Source organism: Salminus brasiliensis, chromosome 10 (genome assembly GCF_030463535.1).
Source record: "Salminus brasiliensis chromosome 10, fSalBra1.hap2, whole genome shotgun sequence".
NCBI classification, from domain to species: Eukaryota; Metazoa; Chordata; class Actinopteri; order Characiformes; family Bryconidae; genus Salminus; species Salminus brasiliensis.
Genome location: NC_132887.1, coordinates 40,224,607 through 40,245,153, shown reverse-complemented (window position 1 = coordinate 40,245,153; position 20,547 = coordinate 40,224,607). Strand labels below are relative to the sequence as shown.

At 45.2% G+C, this 20,547-nt stretch overlaps 1 protein-coding gene across 1 annotated transcript in view; it reads left to right on the top strand.

Annotated features, from left to right (window-relative positions):
• hspa12a (heat shock protein 12A) overlaps window positions 1-11,574 on the top strand; it is a 34,830-nt gene extending 23,256 nt beyond the window's left edge. The window contains exons 8-12 of the mRNA XM_072690101.1: window positions 3,111-3,197; window positions 5,041-5,145; window positions 5,470-5,728; window positions 7,420-7,523; window positions 7,869-11,574. Of these exons, the coding sequence (XP_072546202.1) occupies window positions 3,111-3,197; window positions 5,041-5,145; window positions 5,470-5,728; window positions 7,420-7,523; window positions 7,869-8,500 (1,187 nt within the window). The 3' untranslated portion in view covers window positions 8,501-11,574. The remainder of the gene's footprint in view (window positions 1-3,110; window positions 3,198-5,040; window positions 5,146-5,469; window positions 5,729-7,419; window positions 7,524-7,868) is intronic.
• The last annotated feature ends 8,973 nt before the right edge of the window (window positions 11,575-20,547 follow it).

The following is a 20,547-nucleotide window of genomic DNA, read 5'->3' as shown; positions in this document are numbered from 1 at the left end:
ATGCCAGGCGTGGGCTAGAGGGGTATAAAGCCCCCCAGCATTGAGGAGCTGTGGAGCAGTGGAAGAACTGTGTTCTCTGAATGATGGTGGTGGACTTTTAGGGAGAGTTGGGAGTTGGAGATGATGAGGTGGGGTGGTGATCATCATCCAACATCCTAACCTTACTAACTCTTGTAGCACTTGTTGCTGAATCAATCAAATCCTCACAGCAATGCTCCTGCTCCTAAATCTAGTAGAAAGTCGTCTTCTCTGGACAGTAGAGACAGTTACTCCAACAAATGCAGAAAATACCCTTGATTTCAGAAGAAACAATGAATGAGCAGGTGTCCCAATACTTTTGTCCATATAGTGTATGTGTGTATTTTTTCCTTCCCCTGAAATGCAGCGGTTTTGGAGGTATAGGTCAGGAGGGGCAAATCATGAACACTCTTAAGAACACTTTGGGCAAGACCGAGGGAGTGTGGCTATGCTAGGCTAACTACTCTCTTACCTTCCTTCTGCAAACTAACCAGCGCTAACTGCAGTAACAGCACCTTTACACAGGGGGCAGCAGAGAGGGTCCTTTTATCTTTGCTAGCTGAAGCTAACGCTATCGAGAAACCCTCAGACTTAAAGAATCGCCCATTAGCAAATTCTTCACTCTCCCAGGGGACGGTACAGTCAGCACTGGGCGGTCCGGGTGGAGTGGGGTGGGTTGCTAATGTTGCAGTTAGCACTTTGTAAAGAGTTATATTAGCGTTAGCTAGCTTTTCGCCCACCCCTAACAGGTACGCCCTTGCTTTCGCTCTGTCTCTGTTTGTGTCTCTGTGCCTTTTCTGTGTCCTTTTCTTGACACTCTGTCTCTTGCTCTCCTTCTGTCTTTTTCTTTGGACACACTCCCTGGCCACTTTATCGGAAACCCTTCCTCTTTCGTAGCTTTCCCTTGCTGATGTACAGTTAGAGACTGTATCTCATCTGTTGAAGCACAGTTTACATTAGGTGTTTCTAATAAAGTGGCCAGAGTGGAAGTACAAGGTAGGTGTTTCCAATAAAGTGGCCAGAGTGGAAGTACAAGGTAGGTGTTTCCAATAAAGTGGCCAGTTAGTGGAACACAAGGTAGGTGTTTCTAATAAAGTGGCCAGAGAGTGGAAGTACAAGGTAGGGGTTTCTAATAAAGTGGCCAGTGAGTGAAAGTACAATGTCGGTGTTTCTAATAAAGTGGCCAGTGAGTGGAAGTACAATGTAGGTGTTTCTAATAAAGTGGCCAGTGAGTGGAAGTACAATGTAGGTGTTTCTAATAAAGTGGCCAGTGAGTGGAAGTACAATGTAGGTGTTTCTAATAAAGTGGCCAGTGAGTGGAAGTACAATGTAGGTGTTTCTAATAAAGTGGCCAGTGAGTGGAACACAAGGTAGGGGTTTCTAATAAAGTGGCCAGTGAGTGGAAGCACAAGGTTGGTGTTTCTAATAAAGTGGCCAGTGAGTGACAGCACAAGGTTGGTGTTTCTAATAAAGTGGCCAGTTAGTGAAAGCACAAGGTTGGTGTTTCTAATAAAGTGGCCAGTTAGTGGAAGCACAAGGTGGGTGTTTCTAATGAAGCTCATGAGAAGGTCATGTTGTTGCTGGCTGTCGCCCCGCCAGTAGCTGGTACCTGGGTGGCACTGCAGGTCAGGGGTCAGCCATTTGAGACCGGCCTGGTGTCCTGCCCTGTTGTTTCTGTGTCAGAGGTGCTGACCCCAGCCTGCTTGCAGCTCCACACGCTCTACAGCTCAACTTCCTGCTTGGAAACATTCTCAGATGGCAGTGTAGGGCATTTTCAGTGATGTCATCATGCTATTGTGTGTCAGTTAGGTTATATTCAGAAGATCCCCTCTAGATTATTTCCTCTGATGTCCACTTATAATGTTTGTGTGCATTCATTTCATAACTAAAAACTTAAACTGTATATATATATATATATATATATATATATATATATACACACACACACACACTTTTACACGTTTACAATTAGTTTCCATGCATGGACTGTGTACGTGGGAATGGATGCTACATTGACAGTATTTGTATTTTTATATTTATTATTTATATGATTATTTATATACTTTTATTTTGACACCATTTATTTTGACTTCTATACCTGCGTCCTTTATCATAATAATGACTGATTATCCAGCGTTTTCCATGTGGTTTTTGAATTATGAATCTGGGGACGTGGAAGAGGTTACAGTGTCACTGTGGTTTGTATTATGTATGTAACTACGGAAACGCAGCGTCCTGGATTTGACCAGTCGACTTTCCGTTTCCTCACTGAGCTCATGGAAGGGTGTGTGAGACATCTGTGAGAAGGCAGAACATACATGCAAACACAGAATTCACACATAGTGTAAACTAACAAACAAACTAAAATATATTGTAATTATATAGTAATATTGTAATTATTATTTGTTTTCTTCTTATTATTTCTTTTTCTTTTTTTATTGTAGCTATATGTTTATTCACATTTATATATATATTTCAATTATTGTTGATATTTTATTTTGTGATATTATTTTGGTTGTCATTTATTTGTTATCATTTTAAATACATTTAATATATATTTAGTTTATTATTATATATTACATTTATTTAATAATATCATTTTTAAATTAATAAAAAAATATAAATGCATTATTTAAAATGATTTACTTTTGGGGTACATTTTGTTATTTATTAAATGTATTATTTTTAATTTTAGATATTATATTTATTATATTATATTAGAATTTATATATTATATATTATTTTATTTAATTTTTCAAATACAAGCATTTATATACAGCATTTTTTTTTCTAAGCATAAAGTTATTTTATTGTATATATCTTTATGTATGTTTTGTTTATTAGTATTTTTAATAAAATATGAAATAAAAAGTAGACAATAAAAGCGCTGGGCTTCCAAAACCTCAGCTAGTTTATGTCTAGTAGAGCCACGTCTCCAGTTCCCGTTTCTCTGCCATGCTGATGCCTTGCCTGTGCTAATCAAACCACAAAACAACACACACACTCACACACACACACACACACTCACATGGCTTCACGAGCACTTTTCCAGCTTCTCACACACACTCCCCTCTCTTTCTGTCAATAACCAGCCAAGGAGCATGTGCGCCGTAACCGGCAGAGCCGCACCTTTCTGGTGGAAAATGTCATAGGAGAGCTTTGGTCCGAACTCAACGAAGGTAGAGTCCGCATCCCTCTCTCTCTCTCTCTCTCTCCCTTCTCTCCTTTTTTCCTCGTCCTCTCTCGCTCTTCTGCTGTGTCACTGTTGTGCTCGTGCTCTGTGTAACGCTGCTCTCACGCACAATACAATGCTGCCCCCCCACTCCTACCACCAAAACCACCACCACCACCACCACCAAAACCAGTGAACGATTCCTTCAGGCCCCCCAACCTGGAGCACAGAGCAGAGACTCTAACACCAAAACAAGCTGTCTTGGGTTTGTGAGACATTCGTTTAGCATCATGATCAAGATGTGGGGTCATTCACCCACTCTGATCTCTTTACAGTGGAGGGCAATGGAAGGAGGCGTCGGTCGCCATGACTACAACACATACAGCCCATAATTTATTTCCTATTCAAACCCACTAGTGCAGCTACATGAGTTTTATATGGAATGATGATGATGATGATGATGACGATGGTAAAAAAAAAAAGTGGAGAATCTCATCTAATCCAGTTCTCTTTAGGGACTACTTTCTGTAGCTGCACTACACCCTGCAGCATGTATCCCTCCACCATTTTAATGATCTGATTGTAAAAGCAGGTTCTAGAGCCGAACTCTTCTCAGAACTCTGGTAGAACCGTGTCTCAGGCATCAGGCAGCGTCTTCATCACCATTAGGTGAAGAACTTTCTGTGAGGAGCTTCTTTTTATTAGAGCTTCAGGCGTCTGCTTCCCCGCTAATAAAGCCCTGCTCAGCACTGTTAGCGCTCTGTCCACCAAGCCCCCAGGATTGTGCTCATGGAAACCATGGCACCACCACCACTGCAGAACCCTAAAATTGGGTCACCAGTCCTGCCAGCACCCCCCCCCCCCCCCTCCCCCCAAAAAAAAAAAAACAAACTCGATTGAGGTCACCCTGTCAGATTCACTCTGTTTCAGCATCACCAGCACTTTGCTTTGCAGTGCACTGAAGGCCCAGGCTCGGGATCTGCCATGCTGTGACCTCTGTTGACCTTTGTTGACTCTGATTAGGCCTGAATGCTAACAGTAAACAGTAATATTGAAATGATGAAAATCATGCAAATCAAATTCTGATAATCAGGGATTTTTATGGATCAGTGTGTGTGTGTTGGGGGGGGGGTCTAGCCATTCACTCACAACTAACACCAGTGTGTGATGAAATTATGGAAAATCCATAGAATTCCATAGAGCCTGAGAGCGAGAGAGGAAACTGGGGGAAAAGGTCATGTGACTTTACTCTGATTATGTCTTTCTAAAGGTGTTGCATGTTGAATGTGATGTTGAATATATATATATATATATTTGTTGACACCAGAATAAGGATAAACAATTAAATATCCATATATTAATGATTAATCAATTAATTATTTAAATAATTTGAGTAATTGTTAAATATATATATTTTGATATTTTAATACAGAATGTATTTCTTTCAGGGTTTGTTAGCAAGTGCAGCTTTTATAAAGAATAAACAATGAATTATTAATATATAAATGATGAATTAATAAATTATTTAATTAAGTTTAGTCATTATTAAATAAATATATTTTTTGATATTTTAATACAGATTTTTTTTCTTTAATGGTTTGTTAGCAAGTACAGCTTTTGTGAATAATAAATAATTAATTATTAATATATAAATAAATAATTAATCAATTAATTATTTAAGTAATTTTAGCAATTATTAAATATATATATATATATTTTTATATTTTAATACAGAAATTATTACATTTTCAGGGTTTGTTAACAAATGCAGACCATAATTATCAATAATTAGAAATATTTTATTAATTGAAATAATTTTTTGACCATAGCTTTTACCTGCTGTTCTCTAGGTGACCGATATGTGGTGGTGGACTGTGGCGGAGGGACAGTGGATCTGACGGTGCATCAGATCCGGATGCCCGAAGGTCATCTGAAAGAGCTCTACAAGGCCTCAGGTGAGTCCAGATGACTGTACCTGAGTCAGGTGGGCTGGTCAGCTTTCTGCCCATTTGAGTAGCTCAGTGTCTGGAGTTTTCCTGACCGGCCTGTCCACCTCGATTTGGGTCTGTTTTTCACCCCGAATGTCTGTGAGTAGATTGAATGAATCTGGTACCACTGCTGCCCATTGTCCTCTTTTTTTACTCTGCTCTGCTGTAGGAGACACACTGACCTCTCTGACCTGTGTGTGTGTGTGTAATGTAAGCTGATCAGCATTGATTCTTCCTCTTATCTGCCTCCTCACGTCTCCCTCTCTCCACCTCTGTCTGCCCCGTCTGCAGGAGGTCCCTACGGTTCTATCGGCATCGATTACGAGTTCGAGAAGCTGCTCTGTAAGATCTTTGGTCAGGATTTCATCGACCAGTTTAAAATCAAGCGTCCGGCGGCGTGGGTGGACCTGATGATCGCGTTCGAGTCCCGTAAGAGGGCGGCGGCTCCGGACAGGACGAACCCCCTCAACATCAACCTGCCCTTCTCCTTCATCGACTACTACAAGAAGTTCAGGGGCCACAGCGTGGAGCACGCACTGCGCAAGAGCAAGTGAGTGGGCGGCGGGGGGGGTGGGTTTCTCTGGTTACTGAGTGCAATCAAATCCTCACAGCAATGCTCTTCCAAAATCTAGTAGAAAGTCTTCTCATTCACTGAATGAGCAGGTGTCCAAATACTTCTGTCCATATAGTGTATATGGGTATAGGGGGATAATGGCTGGAAGGGAGGGCTGAATAGCTGTAGGTGGGAAAAATGGATGGGAGGGATGGATGGAGAAATGGATGGAGAAATGGATGGAGGGATAGATGGAGAAATGGATGGAGGGATGGATGGAGAAATGGATGGAGGGATAGCTGAACTGACGGGCAAATGATTGGAATTATAGGAGGGATGGATGGAGGGATATATGGAGGGATGGATGGAAGGATGGACTGATGGGCAAATGGATGGATTGATAGGAGGGATGGATGGAGGGATAGATGGAGGGATGGATGGATGGAGAGCTGAACTGACAGTCATATGAATGGATTGAAGGATAGATGGAGGGGTGGACTGATGGGCAGATGGATGGATTTATAGGAAGGATGGATGGAGGTATAGATGGAGAAATGGATGGAGGGATGGATGGAGAAATGGATGGAGGGATAGCTGAACTGATGGGCAAATGATTGGAATTATAGGAGGGATGGATGGAGGGATATATGGAGGGATGGATGGAAGGACAGATGGAGGGATGGACTGACGGGCAAATGGATGGATTGATAGGAGGGATGGATGGAGGGATAGATGGAGGGATGGATGGATGGAGAGCTGAACTGACAGTCATATGAATGGATTGAAGGATAGATGGAGGGATGGACTGATGGGCAGATGGATGGATTTATAGGAAGGATGGATGGAGGTATAGATGGAGGGATGAATGGAGAGCTGAACTGACGGTCAAATGAATGAAATTATAGGATGGAGGGATAGATGGAGGGATGGACTGATGGGCAGATGGATGGATTTATATGAAGGATGGATGGATGGACAGAGGGGTGGATGGAAGGACGGACGGACGGCTGGCTGTGTGTGTGTAGTGCTTTGATACCCCTGGTGTAGAGAGGGATGGTGGGGTAAAGGAGGGCGGTGAGAGGGGGGTAAATGGAGGCATTTAGAGGAATGTGGTGTGCTGCAGGACATTTTAATGGCAGTAATCATCCATATTCCGAAGGGAAAACAGTGACGTGCTCCCGCTCTGTAGTTCTGCGCTACACTCTGTGATAAGTGGGTTAAATTACACTTGTATTTCTCGCCCGCTGCCCCGCTGTTCTGAGTCAGAGCGTCCACTCGCGTTACCAACAGCGCTCCTTCATCACGGACGTTAAGGACAGAGCGCATGAGCGGTAAATGCGGCGTGTTTACCGTCCTCTCTCTGGCTGACTCACTGTCCCTGTGGTAATTGAGTGTGTTTTAACATGCTAGTCATGTGCTGTTAATCCCGGCATTGATGGCTGCCATTAGTTCCCCGAGTGCCCGGAGTGTCATTAAAGGTGCAGTCAGCTGTTTTAATGTCCAGAACTGCTGTGGTCAGCTGCGTAAGGCTGATGAGGTCCTGAAGACCGGCTGCACCGGCTGGTTTTGGGACAGATCTTGATGGCAGGACTGGTAATTAGTGTGGTTGGGCCGAGCCGGTGTCTGAATTACTATTAGTTATTAATCTCTCTCTCTCTCTCTCTCTCTCTCTCTCTCTCTCTTCACAGTGTGGACTTTGTGAAGTGGTCATCCCAGGGCATGTTGAGGATGAACCCTGATGCGATGAATGCTCTCTTCAAGCCCACCATCGACCACATCATTCAGCACCTCAGTAAGTGTCCCTGAGCTCACTTCTCTACTGACACTGTGTGTGTGTGTGTGTGTGTGGTCTTGTCTATCATTAGATCTATATCACATATTGCTTTTAATTATTCTACACCAGTGGTCACAGTGGATTGGTTTCAGCCAGTCAGGGTCTTCAGAAGGCAGTCATTAGTTGTGTTCTTCCAGAGCGCCCTCTGGTGTCCTTTAGGCGTCATTACCAGCCAGCATGGCCAGGCGTGTTGAGCTTCAGTGGTGTTGTGTTGGTGTCAGTTTGAGAAAATTTGATTATTCTAATATAATAAAGTTTTGGGAAAAAAATTAAATGCCCCCCACCCCCCTTTTCTCCTCTCAGCCGAGCTGTTTGAGAGGCCCGAGGTGACGGACATCAAGTTCCTGTTTCTGGTGGGCGGCTTTGCCGAGTCTCCGCTCCTTCAGAAGGCGGTGCAGGACATGCTGCAGGGCCGGAGCCGCATCATCATCCCGCACGACGTGGGCCTGACCATCCTGAAGGGGGCGGTGCTGTTCGGCCTGGACCCCGGCGTCATCAAAGTGCGCCGCTCGCCGCTCACCTACGGTGTAGGTGTCCTGAACCGCTTCGTGGAGGGAAAGCACCCTCCCGAGAAGATGCTGGTGAAGGACGGGACGCGCTGGTGCACCGACGTCTTCGACACCTTCATCCACACAGACCAGTCGGTGGCGCTGGGCGAGACGGTGAAGCGCAGCTACACCCCGGCGAGGCCCAGCCAGCAGGTCATCGTCATCCACGTCTACTGCTCGGAGAAGGAGTCGGTGGGCTTCATCTCGGACCCCGGCGTGCGGAAGTGCGGGACGCTGCGGCTGGACGTGAGCGGAACGGAGAGCCCGGCGGCCCGCAGGGAGATCCAGACGCTCATGCAGTTCGGAGACACCGAGATTCGGGCCATGGCTGTCGACGTGGCGACCTCGCGTAGCGTCAAAGCTAGCATTGACTTCCTCAGCCAGTGAGGAGAGAGAGGGAGGGAGGGAGGGAGGGAGGAATGATGTAGATCACGCTCTGCTGTGAGCACCAAGCCTTCTGATCTGGGTTCATTTCATTCAGAGTTTGATTCAGTTCAGTGTGAACACACTTGATCCAGTTAGTTAGCATCGATGAGCTGGATCAGCTGTGTTTGATGAGGGTTGGAACACCCAGAGTTTGGACACGCCTACTTCCGAGGGGTTTTCCACATTTTAGAACAATGGTGAGGACATCAGAGCTGTGAGGTACCACTGTAGACCACCGGATGTGCCAAGCAGAGTCATGGAGCATCCCCAATTTCCCCACTAGTGCTGCTAATGATGCACTGACACTTATCCAGAGCCAGTATTAGCATATGGCTTTGAGTTTACACCAATGACTGTAGAGAACATGTGCAGCAAGCGCAACGTCTCTCAAAAGTGAAGCAACCATAGCTCCTCTCCTGGCTGGTTGCAGTACAATGTGTAGCTCCACCTACCCCTATATGTTTCAATGAGAAAACAGCCCCGCCCATTTTCCATCTCAACTTCGTCTTTCCATCTCCAGTGTCTCCAAACTCCAGCAGTTTGTCTTCCTGTTCTGATATCAGCCCACTTTTTAAATTTTCTCCAGAAATCAGTTTACTCTATTGTAAGAAGGCGGGGCTACACTTTTGGGAATTAAGTGATTGACAGCCTTGGCTGGAAGAGAGCAGTCTTTTTTTTTATTTTACTGTTGGGGCGTCCGCTTACCAAACAAACTGGGAATCCAGGGGGAAATGCACTCTGCTTCTGCAGTGGAAGCTCAATGAAGACGGTCTGAGACACTGACGCTCGGTCTGGGAGAAGGGGGCGGGTCTACCAAAAGACAATTTTGCCTTCATTTCTAAACAGTCATTGGTTTAGACAGATAAATGCTACTTGTTTGTTACCTCAGCTAACGTTAGTGCCGTCACTGTGATGTATTGTATGTGGTATAGCCGCGCTTTGCTGTATCCCATTCCCGTACGATCAGCTACTTGCCGCTATGCTACGTAGCGCTACGCGACAGACATAACACCTTGAAACACAGTCTGGTGCTTCATCACGTGTTGGCTTGTTAGTGTACGAGTGTAAATAAGACTAATGCCTTTTAACTAGCTTATTGTGGTTGTGCTACTTTTACGAAATAAAGTTAGCTAGCTAGCCGGCTTATAACTCGGGTCAGGTGCCACTTCTGTTCCTCGAGCTAATGACTGTAGCTACCCGCGCTATTGGTAACTCATCCACAACATTGGTGCTGGACTAGGTTACATCACGATTGGTCTAAAATGTGGGAAATGGGAAAGAAAAGACCTCTAAAAGTAGGCGTGTCCAAACTCTTTCGATGAGGAAAGCAGCTCTCCACCCCGAGGGATGGTTTCCAGTGGGTCCTTCACCAGAACTGACCCAACATTGAAACGAATGTCCAGTGTTAGTTTTCCAAACTGGCGACTTTGCTGTGAATTAGCACACAGTGACCCCGCCCACCTTCAGCATCATGCTGGTCTGTTTTTTTTTTGTTGTTTGTTTTAATGCCTATAAAAACTGCAACTGCAAGCTTCCTCTGAATTGCAAGACCACTCTAGGTAAAGCTCGGGATCGACCAGAGCTACGATCAAACTACTCTGAGCTTCAGGCTCGTGTCCAGTCGGTTGTACAGTTCGTCCAGTGGTAGGCGGCTTTTGTCCTGTTGAGAACTGAAAGGGTGGTAGTGGCTTGTCTGAGTGGGCGGGTCAGACTCTTTAAGGAAAATGCCAGCCTCACACTGTCGAATGAAGGTCAGCTGGGGGGAGCTACGCTCCAAACAAAATGTAACAGTCCCTGGAAGTGGTCATATGACGTCATGTGAAGGTGCTGGCGTCCAGAGAGAAGCACAGCGTTGACCCAGACTCACTGTATCCCAACCTTAAGGTGCTCTAAATACAGCGCCAGGTCAGGTGTTCAGAAGCTTTACTGGGTTCACAGGGTTGTTTGGAACGCAGCATTAGCATTAGCATCAGGATCAGGGCTCGACCGGTAGAACGTCTTATTATCGAAAATATTGATTAGAGATGCACCAATATGGAATGTCTAGGTCTGGGATAATAGATTTCTGGAAAAAATTAATATTAAAAATATTAATAATTATGTTTTTCTGTTGATCATCAAATGGTACATCAGCCGCCTGTGCATCACTGGTGGTAAATCACCGGCTATATTATTTTATTTGATCAAACATTTTATATTTTATTATTTTTGATCACCTCAGTCCTCCAGTTTAGTTTAGAAATGAACGATGGAAAATAATAAAATATTAATTTTTAAATTTAATTTTGATTTAATTTCATTTCTCATTTGCCTGCTTCTTACTAGATTTTCCATTCCACCTTAAGTACAGCAGCAGCTGCATAATTTAAGGCGGAAAGGACAATTAGAATTAGAATTAGCCTGTGAAAAAAAACGTCAAGACTTCAGCCAGTAGCTCTGATTTGTAGTAAATTCTAAAATTGAAAGTATGAGTATAAATACGCAAAAATATCGGTCAGAATTATCGATCAGTTTTATTCGTTTTTTTTTTTTTTACTATTTATCATCAAAATGGCAGATCAGCCGCCGGTATACTGTGCATCGCTACATATATTAGCAACATTAGCAAAAACAAATTAAATAAAATAATTTATTTGTATTTATTTTGTCATTTCAGATGGGCTTTATCCGTGGGAATCACGCCCATTCTGATAAACCTGTGGAAGGTTTGAATCAGCTAATATCGGTCTTTTGCAGCCAGGCGGCGTATCGGTCGGGCTCGAACTACCGCTGTCGGAGATCCCCACTACCGGTCATTGACTGTTGGTGAGACTGGCATTTCTGCATGTGTTATAGTATTCAGCATATCAGTGTTCACGTCCAGAAGACACAGCGGTCGGTGCTCATCACTTCGCCTCGGCACGTCTCTCTGCTGTCCCGCTCACAGAGGGCCAGGGGCCCGAGAAAACAGACCTTAAAGGGAAAGACTGACCTGGGCCTGGATCTCCAAACCCAGCCCTGACCCATCAGTAGCAGTAGGAGTAGGAGTTTCTGGGTGGTGGGGGGGTGGGGGAGGGGAGGGGTCATCGTCAGGTCACCCAGCCTTCAAGAATAACTAGATCCTACAGTCTCCTGCTGTTAGCGCTAACGCAGCTGCATGGGAAGGCTTCGTTACTACGGCAACATACGTTTTTTTTATTGTTTTTGCCTTAATTCATTTTCAGATTGTTGTTTTTAGTCGTACTTGTTGTTTAGTTTATCACGATTTGCATGAGCTGCAGTGTATCGCGCACTCGGCGCACCTCAAAGCTGCGAATAAGAGGTGGATTCTGCTAACGACGACGAGAACTAACACACACACACTCGCTCACTCACTCACACTCACACACTCGTCACTAACCTTTCGCTCGTATCTTACCCCATAGCTCAGTGTGTTGTGCTGGGAGGAGGGAAAAACCAGGAATCCTGGAATGTGAATCGACGCACAGCTCGATCGCTCGCTGGAAGGCGTCGTGAGGTGCGAGGTGAGCTTCCGAAGATAGCCTTCGCAATATGCTCGTTGCCTTGATCCTCAACGCTCAGCAGGCCGAGGAGCTCACTGATGCTGATTTGTGTTTCTATTTTTTTGTCCTCGATGTGGTTTCGATGCCGGAGGCCGCGAGAGAGAGGTGGCTGAACATATGTTTATTTCTGTAAATACAGTATTTAAAGATATTGTACAGATTTTTAGACTTACTTTAGTGCTAATTTAGCAGCTTTCATAGCAGAGAGAGAGAGAGAGTGTGTGCGAGCATGTGTGTGTGTGTGTGTGTGTGTGTGTGTGTGTGTTTGCGTGCTTTCATTGGACTTCCTCACTCTCACCAGCCTTTGTATCATACACACTCGCTCACACACTCGCACATGCACACAATGCCCAACCCTCACGAGTGTGAATGCGTGCTTGTGAATGCGTTTCTATCGCAAAGACTTGAAAGCCTTTGACCTTAACCGACTTTGCTTCATCGCTTTAATAAACGAGACGAGAGAAAGAAAGAAAACAAAAAAAAAACAAAAAAAAAAACCCAAAACAACGAGTCGCTAAAGCGCTAAAAAGTGTTGGCGGGGTGCGCGAGGCTAAAGACAAGCAATATCTCGCTGTGTGTTGCAGCCGACCACGAGACAGTGATGCTCAACAGCCCTCGCCCCGAACACACAGCGCTGAAACATAAGCAATACTGCAGCGAGTTGTGGACCGTGATGGTCTACGCCATGCTAAAGGAGCACGCCTTTAAAGGAGCGCTCCGCTAATCCAGCTACCTAGCCTCCGTTTACTGCTTCCACAGCGTCTGGTCGATCACGTCTCTCTGAACTTAGGAAAGAGCAGAAAACCTGCAGAGTTCCAATGCAAGTCAATGGGCAGCTGCTGAACTCCGCGAATAAACCTTAAAACTGAAGCTACAGCTGTTAGGATGTAGTAACACCTTCGTATTAAGTATTAATAACAATAATACCATGTAACACCAAGGAATAATACCATAATAATTGCACAGTATTATAAAGAAATCTAAAAAACAAACAAAGACGAAAAAAAAGCGAAAAAGTAGTTCCGGTTATTTTCACTTCTTTAAGAAGATCCAATTCAAATTTACAATTTAAAACTCCCTATAAAACACTGAGGAATTCATGAAAATGTTATTTAAAGTATTATATACAAAAATAAATGAAAGGGCTGATTTGAAAAATGTCAGATTTAATATTTTGATATTTCTGTAAACAAAAGGTAAATACAGCGTTAAATGATATACTCCAGATATCAGTTTACGTATTTTTGTTGTTGTTATCTGCTTTGAGATTTTATAACCATATTTGACAATAGATTGTGTATATAATTCTATTATAATTTTATAAAATTTATCTTTCTTGATCATCAAAAATCTAAGTCATTTTAGATACATTTTAACATTTTAACTGAATTTATTTTTAATGTATTCATTTTTATTATGTATGAATAATTAATATATTATTAATTATTAATGCAATTATTGAAAAGGTGACATTTTTCTTTACAAAAAATTGTAAACCTGAATACAAGTTTTTATAAACATTAGACTGCTGTCGCGCAGAAACCTAATCTGTCAATGGAAAAAGATGGAAACTGCGACAGTGACGGTAGACTGAGACGGAATTTAGCAACTGCCCATAGACTTCACTTGTTTTCGGCTCATTTCTTAGAACAGAGACACCAATCAGAGCGACTGTCTGTGGAACCCGGCCGTGAGCTGTGGAAGCAGGAGATGGAGGAGATGTCGGCGCATGCTGGAGCGAACCTTTAAGCTCCCTCACTGTCGGCAGTGTAACGTCTGTGTGAGAGCTTCGGAGCTTCAGCCATAACCAGTGCGTGACCCCAGTCGTGACACAACCTATCCCCCCGGACACATCCTACCCCCCCTAACCCCCCACACCCCCTCGGACACAACCTATCCCCCTGGACACATCCTACCCCCCCTAACCCCCCACACCCCCTCGGACACAACCTATCCCCCCGGACACATCCTAACCCCCCACACCCCCTCGGACACAACCTATCCCCTTGGACACATCCTAACCCCCTCGGACACAACCTATCCCCTTGGACACATCCTAACCCCCACACCTCCTCGGACACAACCTATCCCCCTGGACACATCCTAACCCCCACACCCCCTCGGACACAACCTATCCCCCTGGACACATCCTAACCCCCCACACCCCCTCGGACACAACCTATCCCCCTGGACACATCCTAACCCCCCACACCCCCTCGGACACAACCTATCCCCCTGGACACATCCTAACCCCCACACCCCCTCGGACACAACCTATCCCCCTGGACACATCCTAACCCCCACAACCCCTTGGACACAACCTATCCCCCTGGACACATCCTAACCCCCACACCCCCTCGGACACAAACCTATCCCCCTGGACACATCCTAACCCCCACACCCCCTCGGACACAACCTATCCCCCTGGACACATCCTAACCCCCCACACCCCCTCGGACACAACCTATCCCCCTGGACACATCCTAACCCCCCACACCCCCTCGGACACAACCTATCCCCCTGGACACATCCTAACCCCCACACCCCCTCGGACACAACCTATCCCCCTGGACACATCCTAACCCCCACAACCCCTCGGACACAACCTATCCCCCTGGACACATCCTAACCCCCCACACCCCCTCGGACACAACCTATCCCCCTGGACACATCCTAACCCCCACAACCCCTCGGACACAACCTATCCCCCTGGACACATCCTAACCCCCCACACCCCCTCGGACACAACCTATCCCCCTGGACACATCCTAACCCCCCACACCCCCTCGGACACAACCTATCCCCCTGGACACATCCTAACCCCCACACCCCCTCGGACACAACCTATCCCCCTGGACACATCCTAACCCCCACAACCCCTCGGACACAACCTATCCCCCTGGACACATCCATACAGCGTTAAATACGTTATATATTAAATGAAATAATATTTGGGATATGGGCTGGGGCGTGTCCGGGGGGATAGGGTGTGTCTCGACACCGACACCGAGGGTCTAAACGCCTCCATTCATTCATTCAGAGACTGATAACGGATTTAAAGCATCATGAAATTTATCAACTGCAACGTATAACGTTAAAAATACCGAACTCTGCTGATCAGACGCGAAGCTTTAGACCCGCCAGCCTGAGAGGCTCTATCTTCCTCACTCGACCACATTTCAGAAAAGCAGGACTGAGAGAGAGAGACGGCCGGGTCTTGCGGGCCTCTCTCGCCCCACCACCGCGTCCACCGTATAGTCCGTATAACCTAATGATCAGTAGGTGCCTGTAATTAATCCTTCAGCGTATCTTCAGGTGGGACCACGCCGGCAGACATGATATCCCTAACACACTCACACACACTCACACACACACACACACACACACACACACCTCCGCACCGAAACTGTGTACCATGACTTGAAAACTTGAACAGCCCGGGTTCCTCGCAGGCTGGGTTACGAACTCTTAGCTAAACCCGTCAGTGTTAGCGTGGCCTAACCGAGGCCGACTTTCGAATAGTGTACCCGCACCCGCCTTTGGTGTCTTGCAGCACGATCAGCATGAGTTTCTTCAAAATCTGATAATAAGAAAAAAATAGCGAATAAAAATGCTCTTTCATTTCAGACACGACGTCCCGCTAATATACCTAAACAAGAGCAGCCGCTGAGGCTAGCTGCTTCCAGAAGGTGTAGGCTGGTCACCCAGTGCTAGCCAACTGGTTCAGCTGGCTAGTTTGATAGATTAGCTTGGTCGCACTGGTCAAGTTGGTCGTGTCCCAAACTGCACCCTACTCACTATCTAGTGTACTACCTTGGGGGCTCTTCAATAGCTAGGTCATGCTAGTTGACTAGCTTGATCATACTGGTTAATTATGTAGGTCATGCTAGTTGACTAGCTTGGTCATGCTAAATCAGTAGCTTGATCATACTGGTTGATTACATAGGTCATGCTAGTTGACTAGCTTGGTCATGCTAAATCAGTAGCTTGATCATACTGGTTGATTAGCTAGGTTATGCTAGTTCACTAGCTTAGTCATGCTATTTGACTAGCTTGATCATACTGCTTGATTAGCTAGGTTATGCTAGTTCACTAGCTTAGTCATGCTATTTGACTAGCTTGATCATACTGCTTGATTAGCTAGGTTATGCTAGTTCACTAGCTTAGTCTTGCTATTTGACTAGCTTGATCATACTGGTTGATTAGCCATCTAGCTTGATTATGCTGACCATGGTGGTTGACTAGCTTGGTAATGCAAGTTGATTAGTTTAGTCATGTTGCTCATGCTAGTCATCTAGCTTGGTCATGTTGGTCACATTCTGCACAAGCTAGTCATCTAGTTTGATAACCAACTACCTGGTCATGCTAGTTGACCCCCTGTAGTCATGCTGGTCTTGCTGGTTGACTAGCTTGGTCATGCTAGTTAATGAGCTTGGTCATGCTAGGTGCCTAGCTTAGTAATGCATGTTGTGTCAGTCAACTAGCATGGTCATGTTAATCAATTATCTTGGTCAAGCTGTTCACACTAATCATGCTAGCCTAGGCATGTTGCTTGACTAGCATAGTCCAGCTGGTCACACTGGTCATGCCAGTCATGCTTGTCGACTAGCTTGGTCATGTTGGTCAGTAGAAACAGTAAAACCACCAAACCCTAAAACTGAGCTGCCAACTTAGCCAGCCTAGCCTAGCTGTTTATGAGGGTTGTGCGGATGTTTCTCCTGCGACTGTGCTTTGGTCTGATATTTGAGACTTTCTGAATTCTTTGATGCTAGCGATTTAGCACCCGTCAGCCGTGCATGTTAAAAAAGAAGCAAGGTCATTGGCTTAGACATGTTAGCATGCACATGGGCTCCGTTAGCAGAGCACAAACACACACAACTGCACATGAAGAAAAAGTCTTCTACACACCTGAGCAGACCTGGCGAGCCACAGGCCAGTGGGCTCCTCACCTCAACACCAGTTAGCGTGCAGCTATGCTATTGTTAGCTAACAGACTATGTATAGCCACTTTATACTCTAGCTAATGCTACGATAAGCTTATGAAGTTAAATAAAGACATTCTTCAGCTGTTTCTGTTCGTTCTGGTTTTATTTGAGAGGCAGGCTGAACCGAGCGGTATGGGTTTTACCGAACCTTATTTTGGCGTAAATGGATTTAAGCGGCAAGCGTGTCCCGAGTGACGAGCTGTCCCGGCTTCGTCACGACAGGAGAATCCCAACGTGAACAGACACTGGTTTCTAAACGCTACTCGGTCATTTGGCCTTCGGGGCAGGACAAGGCCGCTCGGAATCCTGCTGCTCATCGCTTTCTGTTCCCGGTTCTGTGCGGACCGCTCCAGAGCCATTCCTCCCACCGTTTGCTCACACACAAAAAAAAATAGGTAACAACTGTATTACAACCAACGCCAAGTACCCAAACTGTCCTCCAATAAAATGTATGTGTATTTCAAAGAGTGACCTCTGGCCTGTGAGTCTTTATTCAGTGTATTAGCAGGAACGCTGCTCGCCTGCTACTGTTATTTTTTCATATAATAACATAGAAATCAACATAGCGGTCACTCCCTGTCCAGTCCACGCCGTCCACTTACCCAAACCAAGCTGCAAAAACGGCTTCTGCTTTTGTAATGTTACGACATATTCAGCCTGCAGCAGTTTAGCCCCGCCCATTCATGTTTCTAGAACAGTGTAAACAGCTTTCAGAGCTATTCTAGAACCATGTGATTGGGAAGGGAACGTTCTAGAAGTGTGGGAATGGAATTGAACGTTCCAAAAATGTGATTGGGAAGGGAATGTTCTAGAAGAGTGGGAATGGATTAGAACATTTCAGAACCTTGTAATAGGGATGGGAATGTTCTAAAAGACTGGGAATGGAATGGAACGTTTCAGAACCATATGATTGGGAAGGGAACGTTCTAGAACAGTGGGAATGGATAAGAACATTCCAGAACCATGTGATTGGGAAGGGAACAGTCTAGAATTGTGGTAGGAGAACAAAGATCCAGGACCAGTGTGAACAGATGAGAACATTCTAGAACACTGTGAATGAAGGGAGAACATTTTAGAACGGTGTGAATGAGGAGAACATGATCTAGCACAGTTGGAACTGAAAGAGACGGTTCTAGAATGTTTCCTCTAGTGTCAGCTTCCACACACCATCCAGAAATCCATACAGCACTGAAAACTGGGAGAACACTTTAGAACCCACTCTAGAAGAGTGGGAATGGAATGGGACGTTCCAGAACCATGTGATTGGGAAGGGAACGTTCTAGAAGACTGGGAATGGAACGGAATGTTTCAAAAACATGATTGGGAAGGGAACGTTCTAGAACAGTGGGAATGGATAAGAACATTCCAGAACCATGTGATTGGGAAGATAACGTTCCAGGACAGTGTGGAACGGAGTAGGTGCGTTGACCTGGGCTTTTGGTACGATGGAGAACGTTGGAGTCGGTGCTCGGGGAACACGGGCGGTCTTTCGTCAGAAGGAGATCAGCGGGATGAAGATTCCGGCCTGTGGCGGATTTCTCATGAACTCCCGGAACAGAGGGAAGGCTTCTCCTCCAGGCCGAGCGGCAGCAGGGAGGCCTTTCTCTCGCCTGGTCTGATCTCTGACGCGGTTTAATGACAGACCGTCTGAAATGGAGAACCGCAGCAGATTTGGAGGGTTTAAATACCGTGTTTCCATTTACGGCAGCCCATCCCCGGCTCCTCCAACCCCTCCCCCTCCCCCCAACCCCAACCTCCAACTAGTGTACGGGCCTTTGTTTGGTAGGAGGAGGGCACTTGAGTTTTTTGGTTTGTTTCCATTGAGTGTGTTTTAGGCTCTTCACCAGCGAGTGGTAATGTATTAGACATTGAACTGTAACCCGTTCCGTTCAATGGAGTTTTTATGTAGCCCGCAGAAGTGGCGCACTTAACTCCTGTGTCCCGCGCAGAAATGTGCGATTCAATTTGCGAGGCGGGCGCCACTGTTTTCCCGTTTTGAAGGAGGAATGCGGTTTTGTTTGGGGGCCGACCAGTGTGCGCAGACCTTGGTGCACATTCGGGAGGGCTTTTGGGAAAAAATAGGAGGGGGGGGTATTTCCTTGAGGGCCGTTTAGGAATAGGAGCGCTGGGGATGTGGCGGTTCTTGTTTAGGCCCCTTTTATTAGCTTGTCCTAGACAGTTCCAAAGAGACAACAGTGCTCTCTTGTGGCTATAAAGAGAACAGCACAGATTGGCGCACTCTTTTTTTTTTGCGTGAAATGGTCCATTCTAGAGAAAAGCAACAATTAGAGCCGGAGTTCTGCAGTGGAGGTGAACTGAAGCTCTAATAAAAGCTCCTAATGGCGATGAAGACGCTGCCTGATGCCTGAGACACTGTTCTACCAGTTCTGAGAAACAATCAGGCCTAAATTGAGCTTAAAAATCTATTAGTGGTGGAGGGATATGTGGAAAGTGTACGAAAAAATAGCCCCAAGTAAGATTTGTCACTATTTTAGCATCTTTAATATTTCATCCAACATTCAGCGCAATTTTGGGCCGAAAACACCCTTTAAATTCCAGGGGTGGTGGAGGGATACGTGTACGCAAAAGGAAAAATAGTACCAGAAGTAAACTTAATTTTTTAGATTTGCCACTATTTTAGCATCTTAAACACTCCATACAAACTTCAGCTCAGTTTTGAGGAGATTTGGGCCGAAAACATGCTTCAAATGCTAGTATGGTGGAAGGATACGTGTATGGTTAAGAAAAACTAGTCCCCAAAGTAAACGTATTTGTTCAGATTTGCCCAAATTATACCATCTTTAACATTCCATACAAAATTCAGCTCAGTTCTGAGAAGATTTGGGACTAAAATGTCCTTTAAATTCCAAGTATGGTGGAGGGATACATATATATTCAAAATTAGTCACTATTTTAGCATCTTTAACATTCCATACAGGTGTGGTGGAGGGATACGGTTATGCATGAGGAAAAATAGTCCCAGAAGTACACTTAATTTTTCCAGATTTGCCACTAATTCAGCATCTTTAACATCCCGTACAAATTCCAGCTCAGTTCTGAGAAGATCTCGGCTAAAAACATCCTTTATATTCCAGGTGTGGTGGAGGGATACGCGTACGCGTGAGGAAAAATAGTCCCCGAAGTAAATAACATTTTTCAGATTCTTCACTATTTTACCATCATTACCATTTCATATAATCTCAATAGACACGTGTAGCTTCACTTGATGGTTTGGATAGTTAATAAAATGTCTGTAGTCATGGCGACCAACTCCTGGTTTCATCCCCCCCCCCCCACTGTTCTGAAAGTGTTCCTCTCAAACAGTGAATTATGTGGAATTCTGATAAATGGGTGGAATTCCCCTTCTGTAATCAGAATAACGCTATTGTACAACCACGTCATCAGACAGGCCGGTCACTCTGGTCAGCGCCCTGGACGAGGGCAGAACAGTGAACTTTGAGTCATTTCGCATCTCGCTGAG